This window comes from Epinephelus lanceolatus, chromosome 13, assembly GCF_041903045.1.
Source record: "Epinephelus lanceolatus isolate andai-2023 chromosome 13, ASM4190304v1, whole genome shotgun sequence".
NCBI lineage: Eukaryota > Metazoa > Chordata > Actinopteri > Perciformes > Serranidae > Epinephelus > Epinephelus lanceolatus.
Window position 1 is genome coordinate 30112065 of NC_135746.1, and position 20873 is coordinate 30132937.

Genomic DNA, 20873 nt, shown 5'->3' on the forward strand with positions numbered 1-20873 from the left:
CATGTAACACACACAGTGTTAAGTTATATGTATCATATGTGGATTAGACCAGCGTTTCTGGGGTGTTTACAAACGTTTTGGCCAAAATGATTCCATAAAAGACAAATAACCTCCCAGGAAGCAACAAGGGTAAAATGTAGCTGCTGATTTAGAGATGAATATAGTGCACTCTCTGCTCTGTATGAGGCAAAGAGATAATATTAGTTAAAATATCCAGACTTCTGCTGACACGTCTGCTAAATTTAAAACCTTTTTGATAATCTTAAATGAGAGTTTTCTATATTTTTTAGTTACTTGTTTGAAGTTGACAGGGCTCAGTTGGGGAAAAAGCGGATGTCACATATAAGTTTGTGCACTAGTGTATTTAGATCCAAATTATTGGCTCATTTATATAGCACTTTTCTAGTCATAGCAACCACTCAAGCACTTTGCAACAACAGAGCACAAGCACCCATTCATACGCTGGTGGCCAAGGCTATCATACAAGATGCCACCTACATGCACACTCAAGAACCAGCAGCACATCGGACGCATTTTGGTGATTAGTATGTTACCCGAGGACACTTCCAAGGACACTTAAACGGCAAGCATGATATCCTTAAAGTAAATTCTCATATCTAACATCAGATGTAGTTTATTTTGTTGTCATTTGTTGGTTTATAGTTTATTACTTTTGTTTATGCATATTTGGATTCGGACATTTAAAGACTATCATAAATTATACAATCTGTACATCAACACTGGCCAATAGTTGTTTCTCAGCAGAAAACATTCATGCCATTACTGGTGTACACTCAGTGTCCTGCTCTAACGACTTTAACCGAAACACAGTGTCAGCTCCATCATGCCACGTGTTCATTTGGCAGTACTAACAAGACTACTGTACTGTGTCTTCATTAAAGTACCACAGTGTGATTTTAAAAACACAGCGAGCCTTGGTGCTGAATCAAAAATGGATTCCAGGGGAGGGCTCTTATCCCTCAGGAGGGAAGAGGCTATTTGGCAGGTTTTCAATGGATTCCTCAGTAATGTTCTGCTTTTTTCCCTTGATTACAGCTCAAGTGTGTTTTTGTGTTAAAAAAAATGTGTGCAGTTAATTTGGTTGACAGCCCAGCTCAGCAGCCTCCACATCTCCCAACAAACAAACCCCACCCAGCAGTTGGCCACAAAAGTTAGCGAGGTCAAACACACCATTGAGATCACCTCATGGAAAACTTTATTGGCTAATACACCAGAGACAGCCTTTGTTATTAAAATGTGCACATTTTGAGTATAAAGATTCCATGTACATTGAATAATGAAGAAAAATTTGACACTTCAGCAATGATTGTCGGTACACCAATGAAGTCATGGGTCTATTTTATTGTTTAGTGCCATGCAGTTTAACAGAAAATGATTCAGTGACACGGACTGTTTAAAAGAGTAGTTTGATAGTTTATTTCAAGATTAATAGCGCTCTCAAGTCTGTTTTTTTTTTTTTTGTTTGTTTTGGTTTGTATCTTTGGATCTGTGTTTTGTTTTATGGTTAGGTGGCTGCGGGTGTGTTGATAGGTTGGTATATATCCTGGAGTATGATTTATTTGTGTGAGGCTTATGTATAGATATTGTGCTGTCCAATGAGCCGGAATGTTTGTTTTGTTGTATTTAATGTGTCTGTATAATCCCATGTGGGATGGGTCATGTAAATGTCCAGATATGAAAATAAAATATTCATTCATTCATTCCATCATTCATTCATTCATTGTACAGAAAATATGAAGCTAGATTTAGCAGCCAGTTAGCTTAGCTTAGCACAAAGAGAAAAAGGGGAAGCATTTCACTTGGCTCAGTCCACACAGTTACCAAAATCAGTCTACGAGCACCTTTAAAGCTCACTGATTAACACTTGATATCCTTTCTCATTTGTTTAATCCATACAAAAAAAATAACTGCAGTTTTACAGGGTCATGGACTATTTCTTGGCCAAGCACAGTTGCCAAGCAACCAGCAGAGACCCCAGGAATTTGCTGCACCCGGTCAGGAGAGGTATGCTGCGTTCCATTTACCTTGGAAGTCGGACATCAGAGCTGGGAATGATGTCACACCAGAGGTTGGAGTTAGGAATGACTTCACACAAGTTGACCACGTCCCTGTACAATAAGTCAGAAAACTAATGTTGTTCGCAATACCAGTTCTAACCAGTTTAGCCATTGTTAGCTATACCAGTTGATAACAACAGATTACGCTGTATTTTGCGCATGAAAACACTGTGGCAACATGTCCATAGAAAGAAGTTGGACAGGACTGTGTGTGCAACTGATGTAATGAGACACAAAAACTACAAAAGTACTAACCAACAACTTTCACAACTGTTGACGCTTGGAGCAGCCATCTTGGATTTTGAGGTCAGAGTTGGTGAGATTCCTCCGTCTTTCCAAGTCAGAAATCCGACTGGCATTCCAGTCAAAATTTCCAAGTGGGATCTAAGAAATTCTGACTTCCCAGTGCAAATGAAACACACCAACAGCCCAGCAAATGATACTACAAAACAGCAACTTGATGTTTTTACACTTTGGTTTTTGTAAAGATTAAACAAACTAGATGTCACATACAAATCAGTGAGCTTTGAAGGTGCTGTTTGGCAGATCATATTAATGTTGGACAGAGTCAGGCTAACCGTTTCCACCTATTTCCGGTCTGTGTGCTAAACTAAGCTAATCGGCTGCAGCCTTGTATTTATCATACAGATACGAGCATGGTATCATTTGTTAGCAAGAAAGCTAATAAGTGCATTTTCAAAAATGTCAAACTATTTTTTTAACATCAGGTTTTGTTGTGACTCCTTCAGCATTGAAGAGCAAGCGCAGAGACATGTTTTTTTTTTTTTTTAAACCCAACAACTGATGCTTGTTACTTCACTCACTGAAGCCTCAAAAGACCAGAATGCATTGCCACTTTTGCATTGCTCACTTTCTGGCCATTCATAGCAGAAGTCTAAACAGGTTTCTTGCCCTTTCCTGAGGGTTGTTGTTGGGAAATGTAGAAAAACAGTTGCTAAAGTAGAAGTGCATAGATGAAGTGGTAAAGACATGAGAGTACACCAAATATGCTAATTACAATACATTATTGTGGAATGCATATTTTGGAATGTACTGAAAATTAATAATAAAAGAGTGGGGTATGAAAACGAGAACCAGAGGGGAACATTTCCTTCTTCATAAAACTAAACATGATGCTATTAACCTGTAACAAATGATCCTTTAACATGATTTCAAGTAAGTAACAATACATTAAAAGATAAGAAAAGTTTCCTTTGCAACCAGTGAGTGTTAATGTATGAATGTGTGCGCGTATGTGTGGCTACACCGTGGCACCACTGCCAGATCCCATTTCCATAAATAACAAACTTTCACGGACATTTATGCAAATGCAAGTTTGACTTTCAAGTGTGAATTTGTCATTCAGAGTAGACAAGCACTTTCTCCCGACCTTTATAAGTGAGTCAGTCACAGCTTTACACATTGGAAATATCAGGAGAAGTAAGTTAGACCAGAACGGCCCATGTCACACACACACACACACACACTACAAATGAGTGTAAAATCATCATCATCATCATCGACAACAGCAACAACAAGACAGGCCAGACTTGTTATCATCCTTCACATCTTATTGGCCTTCCAGGTCAGGTAGGAGTTCCAAGCAACAGCAACAATCTGGACGACAGCCAACCTGCAAGCAGGAGGAAATTTTACGTGTTTGATATTTGGTATATTTAAAGCTTTTAAAGACAATAATAATGCTACTTATTATGAAATTTAGGAAATTTTCAGTTGAAACATGGTTCAAGAAAACTGTGTTGCTTTGCAAGTGTGCAAGAAAACTAAAAATCTTTGGTCCATTTTGAGACATTATGATATTTTCAAGACTTCTCCAGGCTAGACAGATACACTGTTTGGATCCCTGTTCTTTTAACTTTACACAGACTTCAAATGTCATCAATGCAGCTGATTGTTTGTATGTTAATAAAGCCATAAACTCTTACCTGTGGTGTAGAGGAATGAAGTAGAAATTGGCAATCTGGACGGGGGGCCATAGCTGAAACACAAACATAAAACAGTCAGGGGACCAATTTACTCATATGATGTAGGGATGTCAAGTTATTAATTTCCTAGATTATACAGTTGCACAGTGATAACTTGAAGTACATTAAAACTAAAGGGATGCTTGACAATTGAATAGCTCTGCAAACCCTCTCTTTAATCTTTTTGGCCTTTTCGCTGTCTCTTGGGAATTCTCTAGGGAATTTCTTTCAGCGTTTGTTGCTTCAGTGCAGCCACTATCTGAGTTACCCAAATAAACTGTATTCTGTTGAGTGTATAATTTAGTCGTGTGCACATCGTTTGCACAGACTACAGTATCAAAGAAAAAACACCTGTGTGACAGCTGACGTAAAACAAATGATTGCATGGGGCTCTGTTTAGCTCAATGCAGCCGATCCCAATCAGTTAAAGAATGCTGTGATCGGCACAGTAGCGATCTTTGAGACTGAATTGGGACATCGCTGATAATATGCGATCAAGTACAAATGTATACCAATCAATAAGTTAATTTTAACAAAACAGAGACACACTAACTTTACAAGCATACTTCGGTAAAATGGCAAACACTAGAGGAAAAACTTACATAGTAATTAGAGATCAGGGCGTCTGTGTAGTCCTGTGAACAAAGTTTAATAAGTTATTATATCAGCATCATAATGAGTCACTTTAAAATCAGGGGCTGGCTATCTATCTATCTATCTATCTATCTATCTATCTATCTATTTCTCTATATCTCTTATTTCACATTCACCGTCACAGACCAGTCACCTGCCAACTGATCATGGTTAAGGTACATTACTTCATGAACATTTCTCTTAGTTCTTTGCACAAAGTTGCTCGCAGCAGCTTAGTGCAAAGGTCTTAAGAGAAAACTTATATGAGAAAAAAATATGCCATAATATTGAATGTTATGGTAACAATATTACTTGCAATAAATAAACAGATATTAAAGTGTACCCAGTGCCTAGTCGTCTCTCCTGTATGCAAATGTTGCCAGACAGCTGATTTGTCAAACTTTCCTCCAACTTCCTTCAACCATGCAGAGTAGTACGGCGGCACTAGTTTAATAAACCTCACTCTAATTGCAGATTCCGACCAATCAGACAATCGCTACTGACAAGGGCTCTGTCGAACTGGCCAGAGAGCTAACAGCATGGTGCAAATTAGACAAAGCAGCACCTACAGACAGAATGTAAGTTGATATGTTGTAACTTGTTACTATGTTCAAAATGCAATATTGTAGTCTTTCAGTGTTCACTGCGCAAGTTGACATCACAGAGACTATAAAAACTGACATATTGTGCAGCCCTAATACAAAGTCTTCTGTACATATGTGTACATAGTAGACATTGTACAAAACTTGAACAGCTGCTGGGCCACTTGAAACTCTTGGTTTATTTCTGAGGACTGAAAAATAGATGAAAGTTGGAAGAAATTCCTCTTTGGTGCACATTAATGTGAAAGGTAACTATTCCTTTAGGAACATTTCAATGTCTAGTGCCTGGTGGGATAAAACAGATACACATTGGCTCTGATTCGAGACTTCTGACTCAATTATACAATCATTGTTGGCCAGAAGTTGCTCATAGTTGAGTTTGTTTTGAAATTTAAACCTCTGTTATGAAACTTTCAGCCTCCTACTCAGGTCTCAGGTTAAGCCCTCCAACATTTTCCATCACTGAACAGTTGAGACTGCCAGTGGGGGACGAAGTGAGAAATGGTGATGTGTTGAAACTCCAGTTGTTGGGGAGTTTCAGTCCAAAACAATGCAGGATAGAAGTTTCATAGCCAAAATTATCAGCAGATGTTCCAAGTAACTGTTGAGTAATTGGCAATGATCGACATCTCTATCAACCTATAGATACAGTATATTCTAGTCATATTGCAGTATAGGAAAAGTTCATTTTCCTTTAATGGTGACCATTCACACTGAGGACACATTTGTGCATTTAAAAACCTCCAGACATGGAGGCTGGCTGCCAGCAGAGCCAGAGAACATTAGCTTAAGCAATAAAAGAGTAATGTTTTTCCAACCTGGAACCCTTTTTCCCATGTTTTCATGTCACAGCGACTAATGTGAACAGAACTTTTTGAAACTGGTCCAGTACTGAGTAAGAGCCCTGCGGCCAGCAGCTTCAAAAAAAAAAAAAAAAAAACGGGCTGCAATGAAACAACTCGGGGCAGGTGCACCGTTATTGTGCATGTACTACAAGTGCTTGTTTTTACCAAGTGCTAAGTCAAATTTTACAAGTGTTTCGTTTGTTGTCAGACTCTCTTTTAGGCCTTGTATAGACATGGTATTAACATGGATTTTGGGTGATCAAATCACAAGTGGACAGCTGAGACACATCACTGTTCATACCTGTGTCGATCATGTGTCTCCAGCTGACCACTTGTGTTCAGATTTCATTACTGCCTCACGCACAGTTCTTACGTTCACACTTTTGCTAGCTGCTCTGTAGCAACCAGGATTTTAACCACAATACTCAAGTAAACATACTTAATTTCCACCACTGGGCCCAACAATACAGAAAAATATGCTATTATTGCTGTGAAAATAATAATAAAAATGTATTAATAAAAAGGCAAAATTTGTGTGATCGAGTTAAAGTTCCTTTAACTTAGAAATTTCTATGAGTTTTCGATAAATGTTGAAACCAAGGGAGGTAAATCCAGACTTTTCAACCCCTAAGCAAATATGAGAGCTCAGCTCTCTCTCTTACACACAAACACACACACACACACACACACACACACACACACAATATTACCACACAAAATCTCCAGTGTCATCTACTTAAAGGTCACCTCTTATGTCGCGACATATAAAAACAACGAGCCAATGTTCCAGTCTTTTTTCTGGAGGTTTTTTTTTTTTGTTTCAGGGTGAAACTGTTTTCTAATTATGGCCAAACAAGCTACTTTGCCACCTGAGGTGAAATTACCTCTGCTGATCGCTGCGTCAGAGACACGTCAAAATCTTTCCCCCCCACACTCTGCAGAAGACTGGACCTTTCTCAGCTCTTTCAGGGGTTTCTAAGCTGGTTGTAAACTGTCTTCAGTTAAGTACACAAGAAGTTATTGCATGTGAATTGGACAGGAAATGATACATGACAACAAATGTCAATTTAAACTGTGATTTTTGGGCAATTAAACTTAACAAAGAGAAAGTTCAATATATCTCAGTTTCACAGTTTCAATTATTGAGTTTTTGTTTCCTCACAGCTGTCCCACCACATTCATTTCCTTTGATTTCCTCCTCCTTGGGTACAATGTGTGTTCCAGGGCTAACTATCAATTAATTTCATTATCAATCATTTTTTTTATTATTATTTTTGTTTATTTTCAAAAGTAACTGATTAATTGCTGAGTCTATGAGTCATATGCTGAGTCATCCCCAAACTTGAACTGTGGAACTGAATTCCCATTACAATTTGACAATAAAATGTCATCAAAGTTTTCCATCTAAAAGTCCAAAAGTAAAAAAAAAAAAACAGCAAAGAAATCAGGAAATCTTATTGCCTGAGATTTTTTTCTTTCAATCGATTAATTGACTAAAGCTCTCGGAAGTCATCTCAGTGGAAAACTGACAGAAAAAAGTATGTTCAGAGATGTCAGTATACATACTATACTTGACTTTTGACTGACTGTGCTGTTGGTGTACACTATTTCCCCACAATGCAATGCACAAAGATGAGCTGCACAAGATAATAGGACAAGGTAAGGTAAAGTAATAGTAATAATTTGGTGTTCTACTAACTCTTCATCTATCGCCATCATCATATCAAACCTTTGATTTGTCCACGACCTTGATTTCTAAGCAAATACCTGCAAAACCACTTCCATCAAGTGCACTTTGTGTTTAATCCTAATAAGCAAAGGTTGTAACATTCTCAACTAAGACTGTGAACATGGTAAACATTATACATGCTAAACATTAGCATGTTAGCATTGTCATGACTCTGGGTGTGTTAGCATGTTGGCGGTAGCATTTAGGTGCCTAAAGTACAGCTTCACAGAACTGCTAGCATGACTGTAGACTTGTTTTTTATCATATTTGAATTGAGGGCCTAAGGATCGATATTTCTACAGATTGTAAAACCATCTGAGATACATTGGTAGTGTGGGCTATGTAAATAAAATTGATGTGACTATAATACATACATAATATTGGCATGTAGTACAGACCTGGGAGACAGGAAACTAGTCCATCTGCACCAGACTCTGCAATCAAGCAAATCTTGTACCCATGTGGGCTGGGCAATATATCAATATTATCAATATTAAGATATGAGACTAAATATTGTCTTAAATTTGGATATCGTCATATTAAAGTGTTGTATTTTCCTGGTTTTACAGGCTGGATTACAATTTACCAATCTGTACCAGCTGTTCTGTTATTTGTCAAAAATGTCACCAAGCACAAAAAGTCAACCTACAATATTGTCGCAATATCCATATCAAGGTATTTTGATCAAAAGTATTGTGGTATTTGATATTCTCCATATCACCCAGACCTATCATACTGACATCTTTAAATACATGTAATACAATCAGTTTGACAGTGTGTATGAATACACACATCCCTGGACTTCTATCTTCCTGAGAACACTCATTGACAAAATGTATTCTCTACCTTCCTTACCCTAAGCTGAGCTATCACAACAGAGTACCTTACCCTTACCCAAACCTAATTTTAACTTAGCCCTAAAATAGGCCTGGGAAGCAGTGAGGTACGGCCAAAATGACCCAATTGTCCAAAATGTCCTTGATCTTTAGGTTACAAATGTGTTGTGGTCCTCATTATGTAGCAAGTACAAAACACACACACACACACACACACACACACTTGATTACACTTGATTATTATTAGCATGTAGTATAGACAGTGTCAGCTATTGGAGGTTTTTGTTCTGTCACAGATTAAAAACTGGAGACAGACAAGAAGAACAGGTGGGTTAATAGGCAAACAAGTAGTTCTTGATTGGACCTGTGTTAGACTTTAACAATCAGAGCAACCTGTTCGGCGAGTGGCTCCATTAATTTTCATCTCACATTCCCTCCGTGCCAGGCGGCCTTGTTGTAATGAGCACATTTGTCATTTATTTTCTGTCCTTTCTGACATTTACCAGGTCGGCCTTTCGGGTCCAACGCCCCTCCTTTTGTAAATAATTGATGGTGACCAGCGACACGTTGGGTAAGCAAGGCGGTGACGGACGTTTGAGCAGCTGGCACAAAATGACAGTTAGCTCTGACCTAGCATACAAATACACACACAAACCCGCACACACACATTCATATGAAGGTATGAGTCACTCCAGCTATTTCCACAGGCCCCCCTCCCCTCTCGCCTCTTCCTCCATCACAGGAAATAGTTTCTAATAATAAGGAGTGTTGGAGGTCAGATACTGTAGCTACGATGAAAACTAAACTTCCTCTCTGTGTACTCTCATTTACTTGGGCTGTGTTCATACAGACTAAATACTGTTGTCAACCCAGTTTGTGTCAAGTCTTAAGTATCAATATAAAATACAAATCAAGTTAAATCATAACAAAGGGGAATCCAGTACCAACTTAACATACAAAAATGGGTTTTTCATGACTTGTTTTGTCAATATTGCAGCTGAAACCACAATGAAGAAAAGAGGTGACAGGCAAAGATGGTTTACTTGTACGCAAAATTCCAACTTTTTGATCTGGAATTTTTAAAAAATCTATGTATTTTTTCAATGTTATTACTCATAATTCAAGTTTTAAATGTGTCTATCTTAATTTACAGTGATTTCTTTTTCAGTGGGGCTTGGTAATGTTTTAAAAATCACGATACCAGTACCAATACCAAAATCCTTAAAATGATAAAGATACCAACAGAGTCATTCGATACCCATGATGTGAATGGAGTGGCGTGTACTATACTTCTTTAATATTTTCATAGCATCTCAGCACACTGAACCTCCAATGCTGTCAACAGGCCGAACTCTACTTCACCAAACCACAGATTGAATGGGTTGCAGCTGCTGTTGCAGGAGTGTGAGCTCCGCGCTGGGTACAGAGAGTCTGCCCCGCTGCACACACAGTGACACGGCTAACTGTTAGCATCACACGGCTAACATTACCCTAAGATTATTAACAGGTTTAACGACAGAGTCGAGGTGTCTCCATGTCACTGTGAGTTCGTTTGGGACTGTTTAACAGCTCTGTGTTGGTTGTTAGCATTGCTGTGTTAGCTCACGTTACCTGGGCAGGCGTTGAACTGACTGGTTGCCGAGAGGAGAGCACCTCCAGAGACGGCAGCTACAGAAAGTTTGCTCATGTGGCGGGGAACTGGGACAGTTTGGGATTAGACCCCCGGTGTAAAAATGATCCATCATTTGACAGTTCGATGGTATTTGGTACTAGGTTATTTCGGTTGATACTTAAAAAGTATCGAGTACTAATACTCAGCCCTATTTTTCAGTGACGTTTGCTATCCAAACTGACATCCATCAGGCTCTAGAGGAGTACGCACCTCTTCACCTTTAAAACAACATTCACAGAGGAAAGATCAGGAGAGGACAGATCAGGTCAAACAGTGAAATTTAACCTAAAGTGGAGATTATTTTGACCCACAGTCTGAGAGTTTTTTCAGGTTCGGCTAACCAACGTCACCCGGCATTTTTTTTTCCATATCTCAGTAACTCAACACAGGAATGCTCCTAAGGATGTAAGGATAACAATATAAATGCTTGTTTCTGGGTGTTTGGGGGCTGAAACCTTTCCTATAAAGCACTGGTGTATGGGAGGGAGTCAGGCAAACACATACTGCATCTAATGAAGGGCGTCCGGTCCACCTAACTGCGTCAGAAACTCTGGAGAGCATATGAGGTAAAATACAAACTCCTCAAAAAAGAAAGCACAAAGGATCATACCCATCAGTTGAGAGGGCTGACAGCTAAATACTGTGACACAGGGGGAGTCATATTGTCAGGTATACACAATGATGTGACATAGAAATAACTCACTAACTCACCCTCTTGAGCTTGGTGACATTCTCCTCCACCGTCAGTCCGTTCAGAACACCAGAGATACCGAGGAAAGCTCCCAGGAAACACGGAGCAAAACACAACTACAAAGACACATAGAAACACAGTGAATTTCAATGTTCGAACTACAGTTCGTACATAATAATTAAACATATTGTGTGCTTAAAACCCCCCCACAATTTCACACATATTAGAAAGACGTTTTGCAAGAACTCTCCAAAATCAGTTTACATTACTCCCAAATTAGCTTCTTCAATACCAACAAATAAGGCACTACATTAAATGCAATTCAGAGTGAGAAAAGATCAAACAAGATGCAACAGTTATTGAAAAGCATTTTATGATGGTAACAGAAAAACACTCACTCAGTAAAATCCATATTTCTCATTTCTGCTGATATTTAACAGCTGATACAGCATAAAATGCCCTCCATGTGAAAGCGAAATAGGAGTTAGAATTAAATGTGTTATTGAGGAGTCAGTGCAGATTAATTGTTAAAAGTATAATTGAAACTGTCTAGTTTTTAAGTTAGATCATTTAAGGTTCTTTGTGATGTTTCTCTTAATTAAAGAAAAGAGGGACTCGCTATTCATAGTGAAGTGAAGCTACACTTTTTTTTTACACCATATAATTAGGGCATTTTAAGTTTTTTTCATTTCTACAAAATAATCTGGGCCAACAGATTTGTTTCTCTGTCACCTGGAAGTGTGACAGGTTACATAAACTCAGACTGTTATTGTGATCTTAACAAAATAAATACAAAAAAACAGGTCTTCAGTGGATCAGGTCAAACAAAAGAAACCATTTCCGCAGCTGCGTCCTCAGTACATGAAGGCTTCTATAGAGGTTAAAGAAAAGATCTGATGTATGAACTGAAGCAGAATGATGGAAAAAAAAACATATTTACTGTACAGTGGATTTTATGCATTTCACTTCATGGTCTGAGGTAGGTCTGACGCAGATGGACGCCACATCACCTCAGATCTTTCAATGGTACTTCAGTTGATAGAGACAGGGAGAGCAGCATACAGTGTGACCACGTAGCTACTCAAGCGGAGGAGTGGACCCTTTGCTTCAGTAAATATTTCAGTAGAGGGGAGATGTTGAAAGCTCTGAAGTCTTGTTCTACATTTGTCCTGCTGCACTTTGATTGAATCAAACACCAGAGGGCAGAATGAAGAGGGGACACCAGCCTCCTCTCTTTTTTACATTTTCTGACAAAGAATTTAGACGAATTTTAGCATCTACTGTATATGCATTTAATGATAAAACCTTTAACGGATTGTAGCAAATGTACACTGTAATGTACACTCACTTTTGGGGACACAACCCCAGCTGGAAAAGCACATATGTATCGACAGCTTTTTGTGGCACTATTCCCATCTACGAGTCGCTACAAAACACCCACATCCGGAGCCTATAAAGCTGATGGAAACACACTGACAGGTTGCTACAAAACACCTGCATTTGGAGCCTATAAAACAGATAGAAACACACTGACAGGTTGCTACAAAACACCCACATCCGGAGCCTATAAAGCTGATGGAAAAACACTGACAGGTTGCTACAAAACACTCATATTTGGAGCCTATAAAGCTGATGGAAACACACCGATGGGGCGCTATAAACACCCACATTTAAAACCTATAAAGCTGATGGAAAAACACTGACAGGTTGCTACAAAACACTCATATTTGGAGCCTATAAAGCTGATGGAAACACACAGATGGGGCGCTATAAACACCCACATTTAAAACCTATAAAGCTGATGGAAACACACTGATGGGTTGCTATAAAACACCCACATCTGGAGCCTATAAAGCTGATGGAAACACGGCAATGGGTCGCTATAAAACACCCACATCTGGAGCCTATAAAGCTGATGGAAACACACTGACAGATTGCTACAAAACACCCACATTTGAAACCTATAGACTGATGGAAACACACTGATGGGTCACTACAAAACACCCACATTTGAAACCTATAAAGCTGATGGAAACACACTGATGGTTTGCTACAAAACACCCATACCTGGATATATATACATACGCTGTAATGTATACTCACTTTTGGGGACACAACCCCAGCTGGAAAAGCACATATGTATCGACAGCTTTTTGTGGCACTATTCCCATCTACGAGTCGCTACAAAACACCCACATCCGGAGCCTATAAAGCTGATGGAAACACACCTTTTCTATCCTCAATAATACATTTAATTCTAACTCCTATTTCTCTTTCACATGGAGGGCATTTTATGCTGTGTCAGCTATTAAATATCAGCAGAAATGAGAAATATGGATTTTACTGAGTGAGTGTTTTTCTGTTACCATCATAAAATGCTTTTCAATAACTGTTGCATCTCGTTTGATCTTTTCTCACTCTGAATTGCATTTAATGTAGTGCCTTATTTGTTGGTATTGAAGAAGCTAATTTGGGAGTAATGTAAACTGATTTTGGAGATGGGCAAAAGATTTTATGTCACTGCCCTGATTTATTGTGCTCTACATTCTTTTTACTTTGAAATGTACTGTGATAATTTCATTTTCATCTGGTCATCTCTCATTTATAATATGAATGCCATTAAAAATTACAACAGGTACAATGAATAAATTTAGGTAAAAACGGTTAGACTCCTGTTGGTCCTTCATGCTTACGGCTCATCAGCTGTATAGGGAGGAAGAAAGGGGGAATCACAGGAAGTGCAAATAAAAGGAGAAACAGTCAAACTGTACAGTCTGCTTTGTCCCAAACTCTTGACAAAATTCGACAGAGTTTTCTCCCGTCAGCACAACAAAGAGCCATCTGTCAGCCTCATATGGGGAAACTGTATCATCCACCCAGTTGGGCACAATTAATGAGCTGAGCCCTAACAGTAGTTTGTGTGTATCATTTATCACTGAGCTTCTTTCCTTTTTGTTTCTTTGTTTACTGAACACACTGTAGTTGCTTTAGTTTGCCTTTACCCAGCAACAACAGGTAGTAGAAGAAGAAGAGAGGAGTGCTTTTCTCACCTGGTCCACCAGCATTTTCTTCATGGCTGCACTTTTAGTTCCTCCGACCACCAGTCTGTCCAAAACTTTGTACCAACTGCCGATTACTGGACCCTTTGTTAGAAAACACAGAAATTATGAATTACAGAGCTTCTTCTCTCATAAATATGAATTTTTAATGTGTTGTTGTTGTTTGACAAACATTCCAGTTAACTACATATCACTAAAGAAGCCTCAAAGGTTTTCTGTCCATAGCTTCACTCCTTTGACGACTGAATTCAAGCCACTAAAATGAATACATTATTAATGTGGGGAAGACTGATACATGATGTATGAGTTATGAGACAGTTGTGCCTCCCTAGATGAATGAGCAAACATGTCTTAGTGTAACATGACTCCTGTGTGTGTGGTTGAAGAGCTGTTTTTTCTATAATTTAAAACGACGAGGCACCTGATTGGCGGAACGTAAGACGATTATGGAAATATAAATAAACTTTGCTTACGCTGCGGTGATGTCAAAATGAATTGTGCAGCTGTCAAAGGACTTGAATGAGTGAATGTGCACACAAAGGCATAAAGCAACTCTATGCAACATGGGTAAGCGTGTACGCACATAATGCATGTGATGATTAGTTACTTACAGATCTACAAATTCCATTTTTGATGCCTTTCAATGTAACTTTTTTCCATTAATGTCTTCATTTTGCTTCACATTCTCTTTCTCATGTTTTACAAAAGACACCCTCAAAGCCCATATTTTTATTTAAAAAAAAAATCAATGCCATATTTACACCTATAGTGTCCAGATTATACTGTATTCATTTCAGTATTCAGTGCACTATTGAAATCAACTGACTAGGTCTGTGAGCTTGTGTTAGACAGCCAGTAAATGAGTCAATAATCAAAGTTTCATTATTCATCTCTTTGTCAAATGTATGTCATTTTCATGTGGTATCACAGCTGCAAGCACAGACCATTTGAACTCACTCATCATGGCAGATTCATTTAAAGTTTTTTCTTTCACTTTGTGAATATTAAGAGAAGTGTGTCACTTGTTTTGTTTATGACAGAATAGAATCAATTAGATAATCACAAAACTTGCCAAACTCATTACTTATCATTATATCATTATATCTAGTCAAGAGGTCACTTCTTACCACAAAGAAGAAACCAATGCTCATCATCTTGGCCGTCCGCGGCACATCATGATGAGCCAACCCTCTTCTCTCAATCACCTGTTGGGAGATGACATCACCGACACCCACCAAAGACCCTGGAGGACAATCAGGGGTCAGATACTGCGTCTGAACATGGTGGTGATACAGGTGATATTATTCCTGTAGATGTTATATTCATATATATTGTGATAGTGTATGTATCAATGCTTTTTTGTCATTTTCGTCACATTTTAATAATACGGTACATTTAAATAATATTGTAATAATACTGATAACAGCAATTTTTGGTCACTATAAATTCATTCATTTTCCATAATCACTTATCCTGTTGGGGGTCAATTAACCTGCATGTCTTTGGGCTGCGGGAGGAAGCTGGAGTACTCACACACCCACACTGACATGGGGAGAACATGCAAACTCCACACAGAAGGGCTTCCCCACCCCAGGTTTAAACCAGGAACTCTCTTGCTGTGCGGCCCAGTCACTACAAATGTGACATAAAATTTTCATACAGTTTCATCTCTACAACAAACACATAACATGATGAATATAACTACTTTAGGCAACATTTCCATTTCTCTGGTGTGACTATGGTGCTATAAACGGGGATAATAATGCTGTAAGTTCCCATGTTAACAAAAGGACATTTAACAACATCAGCATCAGCAGACCAGAATGCAATGCAGCCAAGAAGACATTTTATGTTTTGCTGTAGGGGCATGTAGCACACAGCTGATAATTCTCTGTGGGCTTGTCACTACAAATGACACCTTTCATATAACACGTAGCCATTTGATCCATTGGCAAAGCAAAGTATTGATTAGTGGAACTTAAAGTGCACTAAACAAAGCCACAGCTGTCAATTTAACTCCTTTCAGAGTGATATTTAGTGCTGTAGTGCGAGGATCAGGATTTCACTGCCCCAGGATTTAACTGACTGAACTCTAGACAAGCCTGTGAAATCTCAAAGGGATGACGGTAATGGAAGGAGGATTGACGGAAGGGCCAGTTTACGATCTAAGGACGTCACAATAACCTGATAGCTGCTAAAACTCTCACATTCAAAAAGACATAAACTGCAACAACAAACACACAGTGGACACTAAAGACCAAGAGCAAAGGGACTGATGTTTGTGTGAAGAGTAGCATGCATGGTGTTAAACTAAAATGCTCAATTCAAATTTATGGAAACAAGAAGACACATCTCAAACTGCAGATATTATACTATTATACCATATTATATGCCCCAAAATTGTTTCAACACAAGTTAAATCCTGTTATTTTAAACTAAATATTCAGTTAGGATAGTCAAAACGGACTGTAGGCATTCTCTGATCTTAAATGTAAATCAAACCATTTATGCTGCAGTGAAGATCTTTTGCCCTTAAATAAAGGTGGGAAACCCCACTAACATAATGCCACCCACTGCAGCCCACATGCCACAGTTTAAATGGCATGTGTCATAGCACAGACCCAGCTGAACAGGAGCCAACCTTTGCTTAAAATGTCATGGGAGAACTAATAAAGCTAGTTAGTGTGACAAAGGTGGACACGCACTCACCAAAAAATGTCAATTGTACATCCTGTGAGCAATAAATACTTTGTCACTTTGACTCAAGCCTCCCTGATGGGAAGTGAAGCACCAAGAGAGCTCAGGAGCTTCACTCAGCATCGTCAGCACTTCGATGTCTATTAAACCACTCAAACATCCTTGTTGTAATAAAGTTAAAAGTCGTTTGGTTTTGTTGGTCGCATCAGTCACTGCGCTTCCTATTGCACTCAGTCAATCTCAATAAGAGGTCTGTATTAATCCAACAAGAGGAGTGGCCAGACTCTAAATTGCCCTTAAGCCTGAATGGGAGCGTGAATGCTTGTGTGTCTCTAAGTGCCAGCCCTGTGTTAGTCTGGTGACCTGTCCAGGGTGTACCCTGTGTAGGATCTAAGCCTCGATAGATGCCACAGCTTCCCTGGTTGTGTTAAGACAACAATCTGCAGGTTCCAGTTGCCAAACAATCAACATGTTTATTCATACCACCAATACAGGTTGAATAAATGTCCATTTCTTTATCTTTAATCCAAACTGAACACACAGCACATTGCCCACTGTCCTGCACCACAGCGGTAAAAACCTTTTGCTCTTCCAGGATGAAACACCAGACGTCAACAATGTTGTTCCTACCTTTATACACTAATGTTCCAAACATCAATACAGCGCCACACAGTGTACATACATAGTAAATACAATTAATGTCTGTTGAGTGGAATGACATGTTTGGCTCTTACACCCTGCCTCTCACCCAGTGTCAGCTGGGATAGGCTCCAACTCCCCACGTGACCCTTAAGAGGATAAGTGGTTATGGAAAATGAATGAATTCTGTTTTTATCACTATTGAATACAAGTAAGAGCATTTTAATGCTGTAGTTCGTCAATGTGGAGCCAATTTTAGGTACTTTAAAAAAAAAAGTACAATATTTCCCTCTGAGATGTGGTGGAATAGAAGTATAAAGTAATACTCAAGAAAATTACAAGCATGTCAAAATTGTACTCAAGTACAGAACTTCTGTCAATCCTGGTACATGATGTGCATCAGTTCAGTCAATTGTAATTATGCTTTGCTTTTTAACTGTTCATTTATTTATAATATCGTGCTGATGCTTCTTGTTATTGCATTGTCTCCTTTGTTGCTGTATCTCTACAAATTTCCCCACTGTGGGACTGTTCAAGAATGATCTTACCGATGAGCACTGTCTCCATCTAGTGGTGATCTAACTGCTACTACACTTATAGGTACATTTTTCAAACACTTGCACATTAAACAACTGCTCAGAAATTCTGGACATGGGATGAGTTATATATTGCAGAAGTAGCATATAAAGATAAAGTCAGATTCATAAAACCTGAACATGTTGTCCTACATATCACCTACTTTGAAGGAGAGGTGACCTTAAAAATTTCTACGCATTTTTTTGGACAAAAGGGTCAAAGGTCAGGGGTTTTATATCCTGAAAGTGTTCTCCAAAGGCTCTCTGGGAAACTGCTTGAACTACAGGCTTTATTTCCTTTCTAATAAATTAAAGACTGTTGGAGCTGTTGTTACAGTTTCTACAAGTGCTAACAGTGATTTTCATTTTTGATTATTTGTTATTCTTGTTAACGGATGATTGATTTACTCTTCTAATGTAAAAACCTAAACCTAGTATAATTATGTCATTGGAGCATCTTTTCAAGTTAGTCTGATTGCATATGCTGGTTTTTGTTTGTAGAAAATACATTATCTGCATGGCAACTTTATTAACAAGGTCACCAGGACCAAAACAGGCATCTTGTAGGTGCGAATTTTGTCTGACGAAAAGGAAATTATTTACTTTATGCAAAGGGAGAAAAACTAGAAAGTCCTGTAATCAGCAAGGGTCTTTTATTTTCAAATTAGCTGTTCTATTAATAGTCACTTTCCATCCATCTCAAAGCTGATATTGATTAGGAAACATACAAAAAGACAGACCGTGGTCACTTGGTTCAAAGGTCTTTTTTGTTGATTCTGAAACTGAGGTACATTGTAAACTGGCCCAAAGGTCATATAATGTGACAAACAGCTGAACATTTTAACCCCCCTGTTTCTGTTATTTACACTTTATCTTTCCCCAAAGAGTGACTTCAACTATATTTCTGCACTTATTAAGTTGCTTATTGATTAATAACTTAATTAGGAAATTTGTCTGCTGTGTTATGGAAATGACGTGCATGTGGAACCTAGGGTATGAACAGTGTGTCCTACCAGCAGTCACTATCTGCACTGTCCAGGGGTATTTGGTCATCAGCACTTGGTAGGATCTCCACAGGGCCGCCATTCTCCGTCCTGGGAAGACAAAAACAGATCAGTCTCATTAAAGAGACTGCAAAAACGGGATTTTCCCACTAACCCACCCCGCCCACCGGCAGGCAATGTGATTCAAATCAAGCGACCCGGCAAATAAGCGCCGTTGTACTGTCAATTATGGCATGTCAGTTAGTTTCAGTAATTAGTCTGCTTCTTGGAGGTGGCTATCATTGACTAAACATATACTATACTAACCTTTTTACAGCTAGCATGCTTTCTTTCACCATTTTGGCAATGAGAGTTCATTTAGCAACACTTTGAGTACATACTTTAACATCTTGTCCACTTAAACTGCTGGCTAACACCCCCACTGGATGAAACTGCGCAATTACAATATTACAATTCAAAGTTAATTTTTAGTTAAATTACATCCTTCTCTGTGAGTTCTGTCAAAGCCGAATTAAAGAGTGGTTTCAGATAATTTAGTTAAAACTCAAAATGAGGTTCTGATATGTAAGTTTATTGACAAACAACCACGAAAACTTTAAACTGTGAAGTTTTTGAACGCGATTCTGTCTGAGTCTAGCTGAGCTAAACCTACATCAAGTTCAGTGCTGCGTCTTAATTAACGTTAACGACGTTACAGCCGGTTGTTTATAGCTAACGGCTAGCTTTACGTCTGTAACGTTAACAAGTTGTAAACCAAAGTAACTTTTAACCGTATTATTCACAGTGTTTATTTAACTGTACGAGACATCCAAGCTGCTACCTACACACAAACACAACTGTCGCGGCTTGCACCTCAACTTTAACGTCAATTAATACTTAGTATAATATAAATAAATGTGATTTAAACGCGTACATGCCTGTGAATGAGCCCGGCTTCGCTGAGTGCTGCTGGTGATGCCTTCACGTCCCCGCATCCGCTCCGAATTGTGACCTCTGAAAACCATCCGGGTAAAAAGCGTGAAGTGCTTTGTGTTGAACCCTTGTCCTGGTGCAATTTAAATATTAATGAGGTCATATTTTCTTCAGAATCAATCAAACAGTATTACTTCAAAGACTTTGCTAATTATCTACTGTATTGTGCAAAACAACACTTATTATTATTGAAGGTAAAAAAAAGTTAGCACGTTATGAATGGTGATGACAAAGTGTGTACTATTGTTGCATTTTAATCTTATTAAAGTTGTTATTCGTATTGAAACTGAACGCTATTTTGAGTCTCCTAAATTTGTGACAAATAAGAAATCCACAACAGCAGATATTTACTCAAAGATGTTTGTTTGATGAAGTCTGACATAGAAGTAATCCTTGATTTTTATTTGTCAGTATTTTCCTTCTTCTCCTATATTATAATTATTTAATGTATATTATTATAATTTAATAAATGAATGAAATTAATAAGTAAACAAACTAAAAAAAACGTACTCCAAGTTTTATCCAAAGACATAAACCATGTCAAATTAATTTCCTTGCATATTAATTGCTAAGTACAAGATGCTGCATCATGTTACTAAATCAGGAAACATCATTAACAGATTTGATTGAAGTAAAAACTTTTTTTAAAATTATTTTACACATAGCAGTGAATAAAACAACAAAACCATATGATAGTGGGTTAAATTGTTAGTCTACGTCTTGAATGCAATCTGACCCTTTAAACACATGTTGTACCCTTCTTTTCATACTCTTAAAATTATTTATTTTGAGTGCATGTAGCTGCTCTGTCTGAAGAGTGGACAAACTTGTTTCTACCTCGCCCTTTCTGTTCATT

The 20873-nt window shown here is 38.3% G+C and overlaps 1 protein-coding gene across 4 annotated transcripts; it reads right to left on the reverse strand.

Moving 5' to 3' along the window:
* Nucleotides 1-1327: 1327 nt before the first annotated feature.
* On the reverse strand, nt 1328-20088 carry mpv17 (mitochondrial inner membrane protein MPV17). Of its 4 annotated transcripts, none has more exons than XM_033647783.2 (8): nt 19963-20088; nt 19055-19135; nt 15258-15373; nt 14122-14214; nt 11092-11187; nt 4666-4698; nt 4025-4077; nt 1328-3711 (listed from the first exon to the last, which is right to left on the reverse strand). In XM_033647783.2, exons 2-8 carry the CDS (start codon nt 19125-19127, stop codon nt 3642-3644), a joined length of 534 nt encoding a protein of 177 aa, XP_033503674.2. In that variant the 5' UTR covers nt 19128-19135; nt 19963-20088; the 3' UTR covers nt 1328-3641. The 4 variants fall into 4 exon arrangements, with proteins under 4 accessions (XP_033503674.2, XP_033503675.2, XP_078030095.1 ...); XM_033647784.2 differs by having other exon boundaries at nt 19959-20032; XM_078173969.1 differs by lacking the exon at nt 19963-20088 and adding an exon at nt 19870-19927.
* Between the last annotated feature and the right edge of the window lie 785 nt (nt 20089-20873).